Source organism: Onychomys torridus, chromosome 12 (assembly GCF_903995425.1).
Source record: "Onychomys torridus chromosome 12, mOncTor1.1, whole genome shotgun sequence".
Lineage (NCBI taxonomy): Eukaryota > Metazoa > Chordata > Mammalia > Rodentia > Cricetidae > Onychomys > Onychomys torridus.
In genome coordinates, this window is record NC_050454.1 from 2,740,538 (window position 1) to 2,761,368 (window position 20,831).

General features: G+C 45.2%; 1 protein-coding gene and 1 long non-coding RNA gene across 4 annotated transcripts in view; one reads left to right on the forward strand and one right to left on the reverse strand.

Moving 5' to 3' along the window:
• The window catches only part of LOC118593973, a 43,176-nt gene that overhangs the window by 2,077 nt on the left and 20,268 nt on the right, over positions 1-20,831 (forward strand). For all 3 annotated transcript variants that reach the window (XR_004946315.1, XR_004946316.1, XR_004946317.1), the window contains 2 exons: positions 1,244-1,773; positions 10,737-10,815. This is a non-coding gene — a long non-coding RNA (uncharacterized LOC118593973). The remainder of the gene's footprint in view (positions 1-1,243; positions 1,774-10,736; positions 10,816-20,831) is intronic.
• Liph (lipase H) overlaps positions 3,746-20,831 on the reverse strand; it is a 46,476-nt gene continuing 29,390 nt past the window's right edge. Inside the window, exons 6-10 of the mRNA XM_036203659.1 lie at positions 16,980-17,147; positions 14,738-14,833; positions 10,355-10,466; positions 6,221-6,394; positions 3,746-4,899 (exon numbers count right to left, since the gene is read on the reverse strand). Of these exons, the coding sequence (XP_036059552.1) occupies positions 4,821-4,899; positions 6,221-6,394; positions 10,355-10,466; positions 14,738-14,833; positions 16,980-17,147 (629 nt within the window). The 3' untranslated portion in view covers positions 3,746-4,820. The remainder of the gene's footprint in view (positions 4,900-6,220; positions 6,395-10,354; positions 10,467-14,737; positions 14,834-16,979; positions 17,148-20,831) is intronic.

Here is a 20,831-nt window from a genome sequence, read left to right on the forward strand (position 1 = left end):
CACTTCTTTGTGACAAATAGGGAACATGTGTCAAAATTCAAGCAGACAAAATCCAGTTCCCAAATAACCACACTAAGACTTAATGTTAATTACAAATACTCAGCCAATAGCTTAGGCTTGTTACTAACTAGCTCTTACCACTTAAATTAACTCATATTTCTTATCTGTGCTCTACCATATGGCTCATGGCTTGTTACCTCATTTTCTACTTGTCTTGCTTCCTCTACTTCTTGTATGACACTGCCCTTCTTCCCAGCATCCTCCTGGTCTGGCTCTCCCACCTAATCCCTTCCTACCCAGCTGTAGGCCAGTCAGCTCTTTGTTAACCAATGAGAGTAATACATTATTTACAGTGTACAAAGGTTGTTCCACAGCATCTCTCCCCATTTATCACAGCTTATCATTATACACCCTGCTACTTCACGCCTCTGACAATGTTCTCGTGTGTGTGTGTGTGTGTGTGTGTGTGTGTGTGTGTGTCCCCATACAGTCATTCTAGCTTACAGTGTCAGACTCCATTCCTCTACACACGTGTACACACATACACATACACAAACACCACACACACACATATACACAAACACCACACACATACATACACCACACATACACAACACACACACACACACACACACACACACACACACACACACACCTTTGATTGGAACAGATGAACGTCTTCTCCAAGAAGAGGGTCCTGGGGCTGTCTGCCATTACAGCCAATGGAACTGCCTTACAGGGGAAACTGAGTTCAGAGAACTCAGTCAACATGTCACCAGGTCTACCCATCACTCCCAGAGCACCGAGACAAGCATTCCTGGAACTCACCAGCCAGCCTAGCCTAATTGGTAAGCCTCAGGTGTCAGTGGGAGTGGGGGCTGGAGAGACAGTTCATCAGTTTAGAGCGTGTGCTGCTCTTGCAGAGGACCCAAGTTCAGCACCCAAGTAGGGCAGCTCACAACCACCTGTAACTCCAGTTCCAGAGGAACTGACACCATACACGTAATTAAATATAAAGAAATTGTATTTTTTTAAACCACAAGGTGGACAGCTCAGGAGGAGGAATAACATCCAAGGTTGTCTGCTAGTCTCCACATGTACACATGCATCCATATGTAACCACGAACACATATACACCTATACACATGTAAAATTTCTTAGGCTATAATTTAATAATGTACATTAAAAGAAAATAACAGTTTCAAGGAGAGAAGAAATAAATATCCCTGTTTTGTGCTCACAGTTCTGGCAAGCGGCCCAATCCTATGGCTAGATGGCCTTGGGCCTCTAGCAAGGTGGCTCATGATGATGGGAGAGTACAAGGACCACAAATGCTTATTCAGGGAGCCAGGAAGCAAAGACAGGAAGACTGGGGTCCTGCAGTGCTCCTAGAGGTGAGTCCCCAATGACCTGAGGAATGCAGTTCTCCCTTCCTCAGTGTTCTGTTCGATACCTCCCACGCATCCACACTCATCAGCCGAAGAAGGAAGCGTTCAAAGAGCATGGAAGAGGCAACGTGTGCTATGGCTGGACATGAGGCCTGAGCAGAGTCCCTGAAGAGGGGACATAGAGCAAAGCTCTGGATGTGAGGAGCAGAGAGCTGAAGGAGCTGAGAGTGCACTCACATTTAATTGTGTCACTGATCTGGGGTTCAGACAGACACACAGACAGAGACAAAAGAGGAAAGTTGAAGACAAGCAGTGGATCCCAAAGCTCCTCCATGCTAGGCATGGCGGCCCACACCTGTATCATCCCAGCCCCAGAGAGACTGAGGTAAGACAATCTCAAGGTCAAAGCCAGCCGGAGCATCAGAGCAAAACCTTGATTCAGGAAAACAAATGTTTTCAGGGAGGGGAAAGATTTGGGGAAGAGAGTTGCCACTCTGGCACCCTTCACCTGCCCATCACTATTATCTGAACATCATGGAAACATGTCTCCACAACAGACTTCCTTTCTAACCCATTCATTCATCCACCCACCCATTCAGCACACAGCAGCTACCCAGGACCTACCTCAGCTCAGTGCTGTACTCAAAACCCAGGGGCCCCAAGAGTTTGTGATTTGACAGAAATTCCCATTCTTGACATTTGTACAGTTATTTTGGCCCTCTGGAGACAAGGAAAGAGGGGGAAGTGCCTATGCTAATATAGGACCAATAAAAACCTCTGAAATCAAAGCCCCTCGCCACAGCCACTGTCCACAGTGGTTGAAGAAATCTGAGTATGATAGGGTGTTCCTATGAGTAAGAGTGCACTGAGCCTTCCTCCACCTGGAGCTCAGCCATCTCTTCCTTAAATAGAGAAGCCCCTTGCTATGTAGGAAGCCTAGAAGATGTATAGTGCTGTGGTGTCTATCCTTGGTTTTCAACTTGACAACATCTGGAATTAACCAAAACCCAAATGGCTGGGCACGCATGTGTGGGTGGGATTTTCTTTCTCAATTAAGTCATTGAAAGTGAAAAGAGCCATTTTTAATCTGATTCTTTGAGGTGAGACTATCCACCTTTCATCCAGGGCACACCTTCTGCCCAGCCTATATAAAGGATGAGGGAGAAGGAAGCTTGCTTTCTTTATATGCTTGCTCTCAATGACAAGTCCATTTCCTTCACTGGCATGACAGTCTACTTCTTCAGCATCCCATCGTATACAGAAGACCAACTGAGACATCCAGCCTTGTGGACTGAACAACTACTGAACCCTAAGATTCTCTGTTGGTAGACAGTCATTGTTGGAATAGCTGTACCACAACCTGTAAGCCATGCAAGTAAATCCCCTTTATGTATATAATATATAAATATTGAGAGAGAGAGAGAGAGAGAGAGAGAGAGAGAGAGAGAGAAAGACCTGTTCCTTTGGAGAACCCTGACTAATAAAAGTAGCATGATGATTAATGGTGTCAGCTTGACAGAAGTTAAGAGTCACCCAGGTAATGCACTTCTGGGCATGTCTTTGGGGAATTATCTTCTTACATTTATTGAGATAGGGAGACTCGCCCACTGTAGGTGGCACCATTCCCTAGCAGGGGATCTGGACTTTATAAGAGCTGAAAAACTGGTCCACGGAGATGGCTCAGCTGGCCAATGTGCTTGCCTGTAAGCCTGATGACTAGATTCCTGGGACCTACACATTGGAAGGAGAGAACTCACTCCCACAAGTTGTCTTCTGCCTTCCACATGTGTGGGAGACATGTATACATGTGTGCACACATAAATACACATACAAAGTAAACTAATAAAATGTAATAATTCCATAAATGTTTCAAGAAATGGAGCTGAATACTCCTTCATCACCCTGTCTCCTGATTGTGGTTGTGATGACCAGCTGTCTCCAAGCTCTTCTACCTTGATGTCCCAGCCACAGTGGGCTGTACCCTTGGACTGTGAGCTAAAACAATCCCTTTCTCCCTTAAGTTGTTTTTTTGTTTTTCAGCATATTTTATCATAGCAACAGGAAAAGAAACTAAAACTATGTAGATTTTGACCCATTTGCTCACAGTGTCCATTTCTTTACAACAGCGGGGGCAGTTTGATGAAGAGATGCATCCTGGGCCTGTGACACCTTCCCCAAGTGCTCACAGCTGTGGGGTGGGTAGTAGCCACCTTTACGTCAGGCGTCTGGACCCCTGTCTTGCTGTCACTTAACCCTCTCTGTCCCTTGCTCTCTGGGAACTCTTAACTTGGCTGCAGCTGTCATTCAGAAATACTCAGAGGTCGCTTCTGCCTCCAGGGAGGCCTCGGAAGACTTCCCGAAGATTTCTTGCACCAAAAACTGGACTATGCTGCATTCGCATTAGCCGCATGAGTTAGAACACTGCGTCAAAAGGTTAGCATTGGTAGGATTGTGCACAGTTTATTTTTATTTTCCATCTCTGCACCTTAAAGAATTTCCTAGCATAACTATGGATTAATGAGTAAGCAGGGGAAAAAACCATAAAACATTCTTAAGGATTGCTTTAAATAATGTTGTCTGGAGCTGAGAGGACTCTCTGCACCTAGCACGCTCAATCCCAGAAGAGAAAAACTTCCAGTAACCGACACTTTGGCAACTTTAGTGAAAGCAAGCCCGATTCTCTCCAGCTTGTCTGCCCGGTCCATGAGCGATGCTGCTCCTGTTTCTCCTCCTTCTTCCTTCCGCTTAGTCCCTGGTCTCAGTACAGACCTCGGGGCCCTGAGCTCATCCCACTGCCTCTGGCCATCAACATCACTTCAGAAAAGGCTGGAAGCCAGAGCCTCCTTGCCACCCCAAAGCCAGTAGGGAAATTGGTGTTGAAAAGGAGCGGCTGCATGTCTATACATGAGAGCTAAGCCATATCAAAATAAAAGCATATTCACATTGTGGACTCAAGGGATTTCACAAACCCTTCCCAGACTGGCTTTCCCAACCCACACTTCCCATGAGGTAGTCTGATTTGTTCTCCTCTTCATGCCAGGATGGTGGAGGATCGGGTGCACAGAAACCCAGGGAGGCCTCTAGCCTTCACTCCCAAGATTCCTGACCCATGGCCCTAAGGGTGGGATATGACAGGCAGCAGAGCTGACAGTTCGGAGCAAGCGAGGCCCCAGGACGTGGCTGACGAAGCGCTTGCTCTGCTGCCGGGAGCCCAGCTATTTCTGTCTTGCCCTAGTTAGGGGCTCTCCTCCCAGTGCTGTTTCATAACCATAGGTCGTTTGACATTTTGTGATGTGACATCCGTGGGATACTGCCGAAAATAACCTTGGGTTTTTTTCCGTGCTTTTGGAGCCTTCAGGAGGGAGTAAGGAATGAAGGGCCTGTAGCTGTAGAGATCCTGATGTCAGCACTGTCCATGCATCCTGACAGGAGCTACTTTGAGCACAGAATAGGTCGGAAGAACGTCTCAACATTTTCCATAAGGACAAGATCATAGCGACACAAGTGAGGCCTGGGGAAACCAAAGATTCTCGTCAGTGAACTCCCCAAACCCCCAGTGTGATCAGGTAAGCCACCGCCTTACAGTTGTAGAGCGGGTGTTTCCAATACCACAGGCAAATGGCTAGGGAAGGCAGTTGTGCCCAAGAAAGTAGGGTGTGGAATCTCATTCAACTCTACTTTTTTTTTTTTTTTTTTTTTTGGTTTTTTGAGACAGGGTTTCTCTGTGTAGCTTTGTGCCTGTCCTGGATCTCACTCTGTAGACCAGGCTGGCCTTGAACTCAGAGATCCTCCTGGCTCTGCCTCCCAAGTGCTGGGATTAAAGGCGTGTGCCACTGCCACTCAGCTACTCCACTCTTTTTTAAAAGATTTATTTTATAGCCGGGTGGCAGTGGTGGTACATGCCTTTAGTCCCAGTACTCAGGAGGCAGAGCCAGGTGGATCTCTGTGAGTTTGAGCCCAACCTGGGCTACAGAGCAAATTCCAGGACAGGCACAAAGCTATACAGAGAAACCCTGTCTTGAAAAAAAAAGTGGGGGATTTATTTTATTGTTTGTGTATGAGTGGTATGCCTTTGTGCTTGACCTGTGGAGGTCAGATGAGGGCATCAGACTCCCTCTTAACTGCAGTTTACAGATGCTTGTGAGGCACCATGTGGGCGCTAGGAATCAAACCCAGATCCTCTATTCCCCTCTCAATCCTCCTGCCTCTGCTTTGCAAGTGCTGGGATGAGAAAGCACCACAGCCTGGTTCTTCCTTTTTGATTTTTGAAATGGGGTCTGGATGAGTTTCCCAGGTTTTCCTTGAACTCATGTAGCCTCTTCAGTCCTGAAACTTTTGACCCCCCTGACACACAGCCTCTGGACTAGCTAGGAATACAGACCTGCACTATTAATTTTTTGATTAATCAATTAATTAAAAGACCTTGTTATAAGATACAGTGAATAAATACTCTTTTAAGGAATCTTTTATTGCTAAATATTTTTACAGTACACTAACCATTTTTCTGTTTGTTTTTGGAGACAGGGTTTCTCTGTGTAACAGTCTTGGCTGTTCTGGGAACTCACTTTGTAGACCAGGCTGGCCTTGAACTCATAGAGATCTGCCTGCCTCTGCCTCTCAAGTACTGGGATTAAAGGTGTGTGCCACCATTGTCTGGCACAGTACCATAACTTTTTCAGTAAAAGAAATTCATCATTTTGAAGCTTAAGGCATGAGAATTGCCACATGTTTGAGGCCAGCCTGGGCTACATCATAAGACCATGTCTCAGAAAGAATGGAAGGGAAGGAGGGAGGGATGTAACAGGAACTTGCCAAACCTGCCTGTGGCTCACCTGTCTGGATGGGCCAGAGACCTCAGCTTCATTCGCAGGACCCTGAGCTTGTACTTTGGACCTACTATGGACCCTGTAGAGAACAACAAGGAAATTTCTGCCACTTTATCCAGGTCTTGATTAAATCTTGCAAGTAGACTCACTTGATGGTATTTCTGAAATGTTGATGGTTCACTGGAAGAGAGAAATGGCATTTAAAAAATGAATGTAGATTGCTAATGACTGAAAAAGCTGCTTCCGGCCTCCAAGTCTGCCTAGCAGGTGACCCGTTGGTCCCCTTGCCTACACAAGCTGACTTTCATGAGCAAAGGCCCCTGGGTCTGTAGGAATGCCTAAATGAAGCTACTGACCTCCAAAGTGACATTGAGGACGTGTGCTACTGTGACTGTCCGCTGTGTTCTGGATGCTGTCGGAATCTGGCACACATCCCCACAGCTGCTTGTGGAGTCCAAGATAAAACCCAGCTCCAAGTTCTTCCGGCCCTGCCACACCCCACAAAGCCTTTGATGTGATTCCAGTAGGACTGGGGTAACAAACACCTGTGTGATCCCCTAATCCCAACCTAAGATCTATGTGTGGCGCCAGCCCACGGCCCCAAACCCAGAGTGCTTGTGAGTTACCTGTGGCTTCCTTCCCCAGTGTCCCAGGGGAGTAAGAAGAGTGCTGGCTGCCCCAGAGAGAGACGACTGAGCATCACTGGGGTTTCAGATTATGATGCATTAGATGTTTTACCAACAAAATTGGGGTCATCTAAAGTGAGGCCAGAGGCTAATTCTAAATACATGTTATTTTCACCATTAAAAAAAGGGAATGTGAAAGCAGCATCAAGGATGTTAAGGCCCCAGTTTCCTCTGCCTTCCCCTTTCTCCCAGGACTGGAGCGCAAACCCATAATGCCATCATGCAAGCCGCCTGCCATTGAGCAGTTTCCCAAGTCTGCTTTGTACTTCCTTCTTTGGGACAGGATTTTACTAACGTGTCCAGCCTATCCTTCTGTGGCTTAAGTAGTCCTTGAATTTGCAATCCTCCAGCCCAACTTTCCAAGCACTACAGGTCTTACCATGAGACCCAGCTAAGGTCACCTTCTTGTGTTTGTCTTTTCTCTTTCTTAAAGTCTAGCTCTTAGGAAACAGTTGTTTTCGGTTACATTTATAGTATCTCTATCATCTATCTATCTATCATCTATCTTTCTTCTTTCCTCCCCCCACTCTGTCTTTCTTCCTTCCTTCCATCTCAGCCTCTCTATCTCTGTGTACAGGTGCACACATGCACGGCACAATGCAGGTCAGAGGACCACTTGTGGGGGAAGCTGGTTTTCTCTCTTCACCAGGACAGGTTGTCAGGGTTAGCAGCAAATGACTTTGCCCACTGAGCCAACTCACTGGTCCAAGGCTTTGAATGAATGAATTCAAGAAATGAATGGAGAGATAGCTCAGCGGTTAAGAGCACTGGCTCCTCTTCCAGAGGACCAGGGTTCAATTCCAAGCACCCACATGGCAGCTCACAACTATCTATAACTCCAGTTCCAGGGGATCTGACACCTTTACACAGACATACATGCAGGCAGAACACCAGTGCACATAAAATAAAAACAAATAAATTATTTTTTTTTTAAAAAGTGAAGACAAGAAGGCAAGACTAGTCTGGACTTCTCAGTGAGTTCAAGATCAGCCTGGATTACATGAAGCCCAGCCTCAAAACAAACAAAAAGATATTTCAAAATTCAAATTTAGGGATTCACACTTGATCAAGATTCACTTAGTAAATCTAAAAGTTCTCAGATATACATAAAGGAAACATGAAAGCAGTTGCTGGCATGAACACACGAATTGGGTCAGAGCCCTGCCCTGCCCGCTCCCGTGCATGTGTGACACACAGTGTCCTCCAGACCCTTTAGGTGCTGCGTATTCTGAAAGTCTGGATTCCAGGCCAGATCTCTGCCGGTTCCTCCCACTTAACCACAGCCCATGCACCACCTGAGGCTGGTTTCTCATGATGCCTCCCTGCTGCTGCCCTTCCAGAAAACACTAACCCGCTGTGGGCACGGGGATATCAGATCTGAAACAAATCCATGGGGAACCCTGAAAAACACCACCACTCTCAAACTTCAAGTGTAAAAAGGTGGCGGGCGGGGTGGGGGGAGCGGTGCAGTAGGTCAGTGGGAGGAGCAGACTCAGTCACAGAGTGATGGAGGTACTTGGTGGGCAGACCCGCTGCTCCCGCCACACTCACACTGACTAGTTGTGTGGCAATGACCAAACCACTCAGCTCTCTAGCCTCAGTTTCTTCACATGTAGAGTACATGGTATTAGCATCTCACAGGGTCTAGTCTAGAAACCCCTTAGGCAATGTGTGCCACACACTTGATTCAATAACCAAAAATTACTATTATCAATGCAAGATGCATTTACACAGGCACTCCCTCGTTTGCTCCCTGTTGCTGTAATAGAAATGACCAAAGACAATGGGGAAGGAGAGAGTTCATTTAGCCCACACATCTGATCACAGTCCATCACTGAGGGAACTCAAGGCAGGGACTCTAGCAAGACAGGAAGAGAGGCAGGCAGAGGCCGTGGAGGAACACTGCTACACTGGCTTGCTCTCCATGGCTTGCTCAACCTGCTCTCTTATGCAACCCAGGACTATTTGCCCAAAAACTGTTAAATAAAATGTGGGGGTTTTTTGTTTCCAAAAAATGATGACATTTGAAAAACAGAATCTGGGAGGCTGGAGAGAAGGCTTGGCAGTTAAGAACACTAGCTGCTCTTCCAGAGGTCCTGAGTTCAATTTCTGGCAACCACATGATGGCTCGCAACCATCTGTAATAATACCCAGTGCCCCTCTTCTGGTATGAAGGCATACGTATATAGGTATGTATAAATGTGTATGTGTATACACCTATATACATAAATAAATCTTTTAAAAAAAAGAAAAACAGAATCTGTCAAGAACTCCTTAGCATAGACTTACATTTTTTTTTAATGTGGAGCTGAGGATCAAACCCAAGGCCTTGCACTTGCTAGGCAAGCACTCTACCACTGAGCTAAATACCCAACCCCAGACTTGCATTTTTATGTTGTATATTCCTCTATGTTTTTTAATTAATATTATTTGTATTACAAGTCATAATTATATGCATTTATGGAATATGATAAAAGTTCTCAGATATGTATATGTGTACATACACATATATATATACACACACACATATACACACACATTGTGAAATGCTTAAGTCTGCACATTTCTTTTGGGGGTGCTGTTATTATAGCTGTTTATGTGTACGTGGTGTTTGTCTGCATGTCTGTCTGTGTACCACTTATACATGCCTGAAACCTTTGGAAGACAGAAGAGGGCATCAGATGCTCTGGAACTAGAGTTATGGATGGTTGTGAGCCACTGTGTGGGAGCTGGGAACTGAACCTGGGTCCTCTGGAAAAGCAGCTAGTGCTTTTGACTGCTGAGCGTTGCTCCAGCCCATTTTGGGTTTTGAGACAGGTCTTACTACATAAGCCCAGCTGGACTTACACCCCCAGGATAGATCGGGCTAGCCTCACACTTGCCACGGTCCTCCTGGCCCTGCCTCCCAAGTGCTATGATTACAGGTGTGTTCCATCAGCACAGCTAAATCAGCACAGTCCTTCATGGCTTGAATTTCACAGAAGGCAGAGATGAGGGTTTTTAAATTATTATTCTAAACATCTAATTGCTGGAAATAAAAAGAGAAGGAAGAAAAAATGAAAACAAGCAAGTGAGACATACAGAGAGGGCGAGCAAATAAGGAAAGGGAGGGTGGGAGGGGAGACGTGAAGGAGGAGGAGGGGGAAAAGGAGGAGGAGGGGGAGGAGGAAGAGGAGGAGGAGGGGGAAAAAGGAAGAGGAGGAGGAGGAGAGGAGGAGGAGGAGGAGAAGGAGGGGGAAAGGAGGAGGAGGAGGAGGGGGGGGGAAAGGAGAGGGGGGGGGAGAAAGCCACTACACCATTGCACCTGCAGAGAGCCAAGGCGGCCCGAGGCAGGCAAGCTCAAGAACGCGAGTCCCTTCCTTCCACCTTGGCCTTCGCTAGCACCAAGAATGGCATAGGCTGCTGAGTGAGAAGAACATCCCAATGAGCGGACGCAGCTTATAGCTCAACTTACTGGTCAATTTTGGATTCTGTGACATTTCCATCTTCGCCTCTCAGTTTGATTGTAATAAACCCTCTTCTTACATTCTTGTTCCAAGATACAATGTCCACAAAGTAATGATACACTGTAAAACAGGGAGAGAACCTCATAAGAGAGGTACCCCAGTGCTCCCCAGTAGGGTTGGATCTGAAAAGCCAAGATCCCCTTTTTCGCCCTCTATTGTTTCTCTGCAAAGACTCGGAAAGGCATTTTCTTTGGTCTCTAATGTTGTTTTTTGAGTCCAGGTCCTTCAAACTCAGTATGTAGGTGAGGATGGCATACAGGTGTGTACCACCACGCTGGGCCACATGTGGCAGGCCTTTCTCTGCTTTCTTTGCTCTTCTCTTTGGTACAGATGGTGTGAGTGCCAGTGGAGTTCAGAGATCTCGAGTAACCATGTGCAGGGATCGCGATGCCTGCGTCATAGGCTGGAGGTATGTTCAACCCTTTGACTCATCCAATAAGTTCATGCTAGAGAACCTTATAATCCAGTTACCAGAAGAGAAAGAGAGAGAGAGAGAGAGAGAGAGAGAGAGAGAGAGAGAGAGAGAAAGAAAGAAAGAAAGAAAGAAAGAAAGAAAGAAAGGAGAGGAAGGAAGACAGCCACAAAATAGTCTCCTGATGTTTTAAGTGAACTTACTATCATTTTGTGTAAGGTTGCTCCTGAAGACAGTGATCAAATTGCGGAAAATTTTAACATTTTCCCACCATTATTTCTCAGCATGTCAGTACTACATTGGGGTAGCTTTGGATTGTACTATGTCAGAATGTTTGGTTTTAAAAATCACTGTCAGAGACTGGTAAGATGGCTCCCTTGAAAGTCACTTGCTGCCAGTTCTAAAACCTAAATTTGATTGAGAATGAATTCTTGCAAGCTGTTCTCTAACCCCCACTCACAGGCTGTTCTGGGACACACACACACACACACACACACACACACACACACACACACACATTAAAAAAACAAAAAACCAAGGACTGGAGCGATGGCTCAGAAGTTAAGTGCACTGGCTGCTTTTCCAAAGGACCAGGGTTCAGTTCCTAGCACCCAGATGGTGACTCACAAATGTCTCTAGTTTCAAGGGATCTAGAACCCTCTTTTGGCATCTGCAGGCACCAGGCACATGGTACACAGAGACTAATGCAGGCAAAATATTCACCCACATAAAATAGATAAATAAATAAATTTAAAATATTAAAAGAGTTCTGACTTGGGATAAGAACAGAATTCCCAATAATTTCTGACACACCTTCTTGCACTTTGTTCTGCTTATTCCTGCAGAGACACATCCTCAATGACAATCATAAAATGAGAATGGTGCCGAAGAATGTGAAACAACAATGGCGCCCTATTCATCTATTTATTAAAATTTTTATTTTTATTTGTTTATTTATTTTGGTTTTTCGAGACAGGGTGTCTCTGTGTAGCTTTGTGCTTTTTTCCTGGAACTCACTTGGTAGCCCAGGCTGGCCTCGAACTCACAGAGATCCACCTGGCTCTGCCTCCTGAGTGCTGGGATTAAAGGTGTGCGCCACCACTACCCCAGTGGTGCCCTATATGAAGCAGTGGTAGATATTTAGTCAAGAGTTAGCTCCTTATGGAAAGCCAGCAGGCACTTCTATCTCATCAGAATACAATTTTGCTTTTGTCTTTAATAAATGATAAAATTGTACATATACACCAAATAATGATTTTAAAACAAACTTCTTTATGATTTATTATCAGCAAATATTTCATTTCTGTATTAGTTTTATATTTTTTGTTGTGATCCTAGCCTTTAATGGCTGAGCCATCTCTCTAGCCCTCTGTATCAGTTTTATACATCTATATATCTGGGGATGTTTGAAGTGTTTACATACTGACTCCCTGGGAAACCACAGGCCACTCCTGCCTAGGAAGCATGTAGGCTAACTGCAGATCTTCACCTCTCCTCCCATGCCTATATGTCCAGTCCCCCAGTCTCATCCCCAGGTCTCTAGCAGAATGTCTGCTAACCAAAAAAGTGAAAGATGTGTATGGTAAAATCTTCAAGTCACTGAAGAAAGAAACTAAAGAAGACATCAGAAGATGAAAAGATCTCCCATGCTCATGGATTAATAAGATTAACATAGTAAAAATGGTCATCCTACTAAAAATCATTTATAGATTCAATGAAATCACCATCAAAATTCCAACACAATTCTTTACAGACCTTGAGAAGACAATTTTCAGTGTTGTATGGAAACACAGAAAAAATAGGATAGGAATTGGACATGATGGCACATGCCTTTAATCCCAGCAGTTAGGAGGCAGAGGCAGGAGGATCCCTGAGTTCTATGCCAGCTTGGACCACAAAGAGAGTTTCAGGACAGCCAGGGCTACACAGAGAAACCATGTCTCAAAAAGCAAAACAAAAAACAGGATAGGTAAATTATGAATGATAAAGAACTAGAGGTATCACCATCCTTAATTTCAAGTTATAATACAAAGCTATAGCAACAAAAATAGCTGGTTAATGGCACAAAAATAGACACATTGATCAATGGAATCGAATTGAAGACCCAAACATGGATCCACACACCTATGGCCACCTAATTTTTGATAAAGAAGTCAGAAATACAACTGGAAAAATGATAGCATCTTCAACAAATGTGCTGATCAAACTGGATGATTGCATGTACAAGAATCCAAACAGATCCACACTTATCATCCTGCACAAAACTCAGCTCCAAATGGATCAAAGACCTCAACATAAAACCAGATACACTGAACCTGATAGAAAAAAGGGGGTATCCTTGAGCACACTGGCACAGGAAAAGGCTTTCTGAACAGAACACCAATAGGGCAGGCACTAAGATCGACAACTAACAAAAGGGATCATGAAAACTGAAAAGCTTCTGTAAGGCAAAGGACACTGTCATTTGGACAAAGTGGCAGCCTACAGAATGGGAATAGATTTTTACCAACTACATATCCAATAGAGGCCTAATATCCAAAATACATAAATAATTCAAGAAACTAGATATCAAGAAAAAATAACCCAATTAAAAAATGGGGTACAGATCTAAACAGAGAATTCACAACAGAAAAAATTCAAATGGCTGAAGAACACTTTTAAAAATGTTCAGCATCCTCAGTCCTCAGAGAAATGCAAGTCAAAATGACTCTGAGATTCCATCTCCCACCTGCACCTGTCAGAATGACTAAGATTGACAAAACAACAGCTCATGGTGGAGAGGATGTGGAGTAAGGGGAACACTCCTGCACTGCTGGTGGGAGTGCAAACTTGTACAGCCACTATGGAAATCAGTGTGGCAGTTCCTCAGGAAGATGGGAATCGATCTACCTCAAGGTCCATCTTTACCACTCTTGGGCATATACCCAAAGGATGCATCATCCCACCACAGAGACACTTGCTCATCCGTGTTCTTTGCTCCTCTATTCATAATAGCCAGAAACTGGAAACAACCTGGATGCTCCTCAACAGAGTAATAGATAACGAAAATGCAGTACTTTTTGCACAATGGAGTAGTACTCAGCTGTTAAAACAAAATGACATCATAAAATTTACAAGCAAATGGCTGGAGCTAGAAAAAAAAATCATCCTGAGTGAGGTAACCCAGACCCAGAAAGACAAATATGGTATGTATTGGCTTATATTCATGAATATTAGCTGTTAAGTCAATGATAACCAAGCTATTATCCACAGAACCACGGAGGGTGGACATAGAGGAAGGGACTAGAGGGAACAGATAGATCACATTAGGAAAGGGAAACAGAATAGATAGATATGGATGGGGAGGGCTGGAATGGGAGGATCAAGTGTGGAAGAGGAGTGGAGAGGGGGTCATTGAGGGAATACAGGGAGAGATGGCTAAAATAAATTAAAACAAAAAATAGTATTTTTTAAAAAAGAAAAAATGTTCACAGGCCAAGGGCCTGTGAGTGGTAGGTTCAAGAAGCCCAGTGTAGAACAGTACTGAGTCAAGTGTGGTATCCACCTGTTTGTTCCCAACCCCAACTTCATGTCTCTTCAAAAACAATTTCCCAGAGGAGGTCAGTGTTGACAGTGACTGTCCTGGGGTGAGGGTACTGTGACTCAGTCTCACTTCAGTCCCAATAACCTAGAAGACCTGCATGATTGGCTCCATTTACCAAACTAGGCCAGGACACTCAGAGAGGAGAAAAAAACTTGACCAAGGTCACACAACTGTTAGGACAGAAGCTGTGTTGGTCTTGCACCCTTTTGGCTCCAAATACCAAGCTCTAGATTACCACTGTCCTCATTTTCCAGGAAGCATCCAGAAAGCAGAGACTCTGTCCTCCCCCAGAATGCCAGGGTCAGGCAGAACAGCCAAGACACATTCACCACTCACTGCAGAATGGTTTTTTCTCAGCTGTGTCGAAGAATGCCTTTGTCATTGGAGGGTCTTTGTCCAGTAAATAGTCTTTCCAATTGTCGGCATAGTAGCCTACAAAACAAACCAGAAACACCAACACATATTACATAAACATCAAAGCCACAGAGGGTGTGGGAGCAGTAAGTTTGAAACAACTCTTTCCCACTCCATCTCCAGCCCCTACTGTAAGGACGAGAAAGGCCACCAGGAACATCATGTCAATGCTCTTACCTCTTGCTTGCTGACCCCATCATAAGGCCTGAAGTGCAGAAGGCCCCTACTGTGACCTCTCCCTTACTGGCCCTCAGTAGCTCAGCAGGGAGGGGCACATACTGGTCACACAGATAATTTTCAGTCATTCAATCTGTAGGGCCCTGGAACTCCCAAATTGGGTAATTGTCGCCCTGCTTGCCTGACCTTGACCTTGATGTCCTCCCTATGCTGATTCCTTGCCGGTCTCCACCCTCCTGATTGCTTAAGGGAAGTTCTTTGTTTGTGTTTCCTGCATTTGGTGTAAACAGCTTAGATGCAAGAATGTAGAATATTCAGTAGCGAACTTCTGCCCTCCGGGGTTCCTCCATTGTGCTGTAAGCCTGGATTTAAGGTTCCCTCCCTTCTTCAATAAACGGCATTCCGCATCACGAATGACCTGCTGTCTTTTTTCTCTGTTTTTCGATCCACAGCCCCTCGCTCGGACATGGTAAATGGGCAGTGGTAGCGCGGGTGTTATCACAACACAATCATTTTCAACATTAAGCCAGATTGGGACACATACTTAAAACAGCATCATGAATCACTATTGCAAAACAATGGAGTCTTGTTTGTTTCATTCTGAAGATAGGACCCAGGGCCTCATGCATACAAAGTATTCACTCTTTACCCTAAGCAATACACACACACACACACACACACACACACACACACACACACACACACACATACACACAGTGCTAGAAATCATTTCAGGGCCTTGAGCATGCTAGGTAGACAGTCTATCACCAAGCTCTATCCACAGCCCTTTTGTTTTGCTTTTTATTTTGATACAGAGCCTTGCTAAGGTTACTCAGGCTGCCCTTGAACCCACTGTGGTTTTTTTTTAAATATTGTTTTGGAGACAGGACCTTGAACTCAAGATCCTCCTGCCTCAGCATGCCAAACACCTGGGACTATAGGCAGGTTGTAGGCTAACTGGCCCCATGGCTTTCTTGAAGCTAAACTAACACCACTAAAGTATACAGGACATGGTTTGGTGTATAACAGTGTTGCTGAGCCAGATGAATGTCTCCCTGCAGGTCAATGCCTCTGGGAGACAAGCTTGAATACTGCCCTGTGGAGCCTGTTTCTGTCTGTCAGGGAAAATGTTCCTAGCCAACTAATCTTGAAGTCCCGACCACCTGGAATATTTCCTCTAACTCTGGCAAATATCCCAGCAGTCTCCAGTATCTTTTCCCCACCTGAGCCCTGCACATGGACACAGGTGCCGGAATGTAGAGAGGAAGCATTTATAGACCCAACCTGTTGAAAGGGATCATTCTGCAAGGCTCAGCCCTGGGCTGGGTCCCTAGCTCACTGTGGACCTCCCACAGCAGGGGTGTGTGCACAGAGTGGGGCAGGCGTGCAAAGCCTGGGGATGCTTGCAAACTCTCTAGCATGTTCTTCTCCATGACAGACTAGTAAAACCAGGAGGCTGCAACAACCTCCATGTGGAAGCCAATGGAGGTTGTTCTTCTCACACTGGGTACGTGCTAGCTGTTGTTTGCTTTGGTTTTGGGGTGTGTGTGTGGGGGGGGTGTTAATGTTGTTTTTGAAAAAGAGGGTCTCTCTATGTAGCCCAAACTAGCCTCAAACTCTGAATCCTTCCTGCTGAGCTGCTGTGTCCTAACCTAACACCCTTCATCATTCAAGACTAGAGTAGTTCAGAAAACAAATTACCCATGAAAGGTTGGTTATAATATTTGGTGTGGTAGTACACTCTTAAAATACTTGCTATTCTGGAGGCTGTGGCAAGAAGGTCTCAAGTTCAAGGCCATTCTGGGCTACAGAGTAAGCTCAAACCAGCCTAAGCTATATAACAAGGCCTTATCTCAAATAATAAATAGAGCTGACTATCTAAAACTTAAATAAATACAATCTGAGGCATTTTTTTAGAGAGTAAAACGACCCTAGGATATGTGCAAAACGTAACTGTTCATCAGAGATGAGAACTTGCTGGACTTACCCAGGAGGGGACAGGACACTGTTTGTCCAACGCCGCAGCTGACACACTTGCCATTCCTGTAATCCCGATAGGAGCCGCAGGGGTAGGCACTGATGGAACAGTTATTTTGCAGGGATGCGATGTACAGAAACACGGACATCTGGTGGTCACACTTGAAGTACTTCATGCCTTGATGATAAAGGGACCAAGAGCAGTGGCATGCAGCAGTTACCAGAAGCACATTTTTCATTTTATACACACACCACCACACTTGACCCCCAGCTCCTGAATGCCAGGCGCTGCCCAGAAAGTTTCCATGTGCTCAGTTCCACTTAGTCCATATTAGATCCACAGACAGGGAGTCACAGTGGCCTGTGGCAAGTGGAGAGTAAAACATATTAGAGCTGCTGTGAGAACAAAGGCAAACCTGGGATGGGAGCAGGTGGGGAGTTGGAGAGGATGCACAGAGCTTAAGGATGCTTGATGCTCTTCCATAGGACCCCAGTTTCGTATGAGCACCCATGCTGGCAGCTCACAACTGCCTGTAACTCCAGCTCCAGGGGATCCAATGCCCTCTTCTGGCCTCCACAGGCAATCATGCTTTCATGCAACACACACACACACACACACACACACACACACACACACACACACACACAAACACACACACTTTCAGGTGGGGGAGTAGCACTAGCTAGTATAGTGCTTGCTTAGTATGCACAAGGCTCTAAATCCAATCTCCAGCATCACTAAAAGGGAGGGCTGAAGAAACAACTCAATACAAGAATAAGGACCTAAATTTGGATCCCCCAGCACCCATGTAAAATCCAGGCACAGCAGCATGGGTCTGTAACCTTAGCACTGGATATGTGGAGACAAATAGCTTCCAGCCAGTCTAGCTTACACGGGGAGCCCCATGTTTAGTGAGAAACTCTGTCTCAGAAAAACAAGACAGAGAGCAGCCGATGAGAACATCCTCTACACATGCATGCATGGGCTAATGCACCCAGTGGCAAATCACACCCCCCCCCCCCACACACATGCACATAGACCTATATACCACCATCCAATGTTTGAACAACAGATTGCCCTTATCATATTTATGCTTGATGAAATGCAGAGTTCAGGACCACCCTCAAATACTGCTGACTTAGAGGAGGCTCAGGAGTTGGGGTCACTCCTGACCCCCAACACACCTGACAAATCCCAAAGCCCTGGTCTAATTTTGTAAGGAGGTTTCACAGACTCAGCAGCTGCCATGTCAGTGCCTCTAGTGGACACCCAAGCTCACTGATAGTCAAAAGGGACCAGAGAGTCAGAATGTCAATCAAAATCATTATAGAACAACTTGGGGCTGACAAGATGGCTGAACAGGCAGAGACACTTGCCATCAAGCCTGATGGCCACAGGGTGGAGGGAGTAAATTGAGTTCCTCAAGCTGTCTTCCAACATCTGGCACACATGTGACCACACTCATTTATTTAAAAAAAAAAAAAAAGTAAATCAGTTAGTCATTAATTAATTGTTCCTTACCTATTCTTTTTTTGTTTTGTTTTGTTTTTCGAGACAGGTTTTTTCTGTAGCTTTGCGCCTTTCCTGGGACTCTTTTTGTAGCCCAGGCTGGCCTCGAACTCACAGAGATCCACCTGCCTCTGCCTCCTGAGTGCTGGGATTACAGGCGTGCGCCACCACCGCCCGGCCCTTATCTATTATTTAGCGGGAGATTGAAACACAACTTGGCCTTAGTTATAAATCTGCCTTATTATTTGGGATTTTTTAAAAACAGAAACAAAATTTGAAATCATGAACATATCCCATTCCAATAATCCTATTCTGTTACCTAACCACCTCAATACAGATTCTCTGGTTGTTCTGTTGTTTGAGACAGGATCTCAGTGTGTAATCCAAACTAGCCCCAAACTCACAATCCTCCTGCCTCTACCTCCCAAGTGCTGGGATCACGGGGGTGCACTAACATATCTGGTAAATTTTTGAGCTCCCAAAAAACTGACCATTTACCATTAAATATCAAGGTCTAATCAAGAACTGCTTCCTGGGTCTGGAGAGGTGGTTCAGTGGTTAAGAGCACATAACTGTCCCTGCTGCTTTTGCAAAGGACCTGAGTTTGGTTCCTGACACCCATGGCAGGTGATTCACAACTGCCTGTAACTCCAACTCAGGGGGATCTGACTTCCTCCTCTGGCCTCTAAGGGTTACACACACACACACACACACACACACACACACACACACACACACAAATGCATTTTTTTTCCTTTTTTAAAAATTATTTTCTCCCCCTCATTGAATACTTGTGGTTCCTTTGTAAAGGAGGGCTGGGCCTATTTCATCCACTGCTGTGGATCCTGGACACTGCCAGGCACACGTGGGACCGGTAATTAGGGTCCGGTGGGTGGTGAGGAAGCACAGCTTCCACAGACTCTGCTAAGTTAAATTAGAAGTTGTGTGAGGTGCTTCTGAGTTGGTTGCTGGTCAACACTGATACCTCCAGCAGCTCCAAAAGTCAAGGGCCAAAGAGTAGTTCTTATCATGGCTGAAGTGTTCCTTCATTATCAAAAGTAAAAAGGGGCTTCTGGGTAAGACAGCAGACTAGTCTCTGTGTGGTACGGTGAAGGAGAAGATGGAGAATAAGAAAAACAGACCCTAGCTGGGCAGTGGTGGTACACACCTGTGATGGTAACAGTTGGGAGGTAGAGGCAGGAGGATCAGGAGTTCAAGGTCATCCTCAGATCCATAGTGAGGACAAGGCTAATCTGGGCTACAAGAAGTTCTGTCTCAATAAAAGGGTGGGGGGGAAGAAAAATAGACTACTTCAAAGAGAGAAAGAAAGTGTCAGAAACTCAGAAAGAGATGTGGGCAAAAGATGAAGGACTCACTGAAAGGTGGCAAGTTGGCCAAACACTCAGGAGGCAGAGGCAGGCAGATCTGAGTTTGAGGCCAGCCTGGGCTACAGAATGAGTTCCAGGACAGCCAGGGCTACATAGTGAGACTCTGTCTTGAAACAAAGAAGGCGTCAATCTGACCGTGGCTCCATGATGGGGGCTGAAGCAGAAGAGCTTCCTCCAAATCACCTGTGTTAGTTTTCCCACTTTCGGCTCACCATCCCTGGTGATACATATATTGGTAGATTGAAGTGTATTTCTGTGTCTTGTGTGGTGTATGTTGTTCCTGTTATAACTGAGTGGTCCTGGGAAGTGAGCCCTCAAGTATAGGCTGCTTAATGAGATAAATAAATTGGAAAAACATCCAAAAACAGATGTACAAATCACAATATGGACTCACAAGAAACAAGAGAAAAGAGGGGCAACGTGGCTCCCCCAAAAGACCGTAACTCTTCAACTACTGGGTTCAAAGAAACTGAAATCGGTAAAAATGACAAATTAAGGAAGTCAGCAACATGGGAAAATTCAGGACTTCAAAGTCCTGGTCAGGAAGAGTTGGGCAAGCATGCCGGCGCTCACTGTTCCTACTCAGCATAGTGATGGTTGTCATGGCTACAGCAATAAAAGAGAAAGAAATGAAAGGGAGGCATCAAAGCATACTTATCTGCATCAAACATGATCCTATACTGAAAAGCTTAGACCTTCAGGATATGAGATCCACCTACAGAAATCAGTGGCCATTCTATACCAGTAACGGCCTTGCTGAGAAAGAAATGCCATTCACAACAGCTCCCAGAAAAATAAAATACCTAAGAATAAACTGAATCAAGGATGTGAAAGACCTCTATATTTAAAACAATAAAGAAAGAAGATGTGAAGCCCTTCTGCGGGTAGGTGAGACAGCTTAGCATCTGTAGGACTCACACCTCCACACAGTGCGGGCAATAGACAATGAGGCCACAGCCAACAT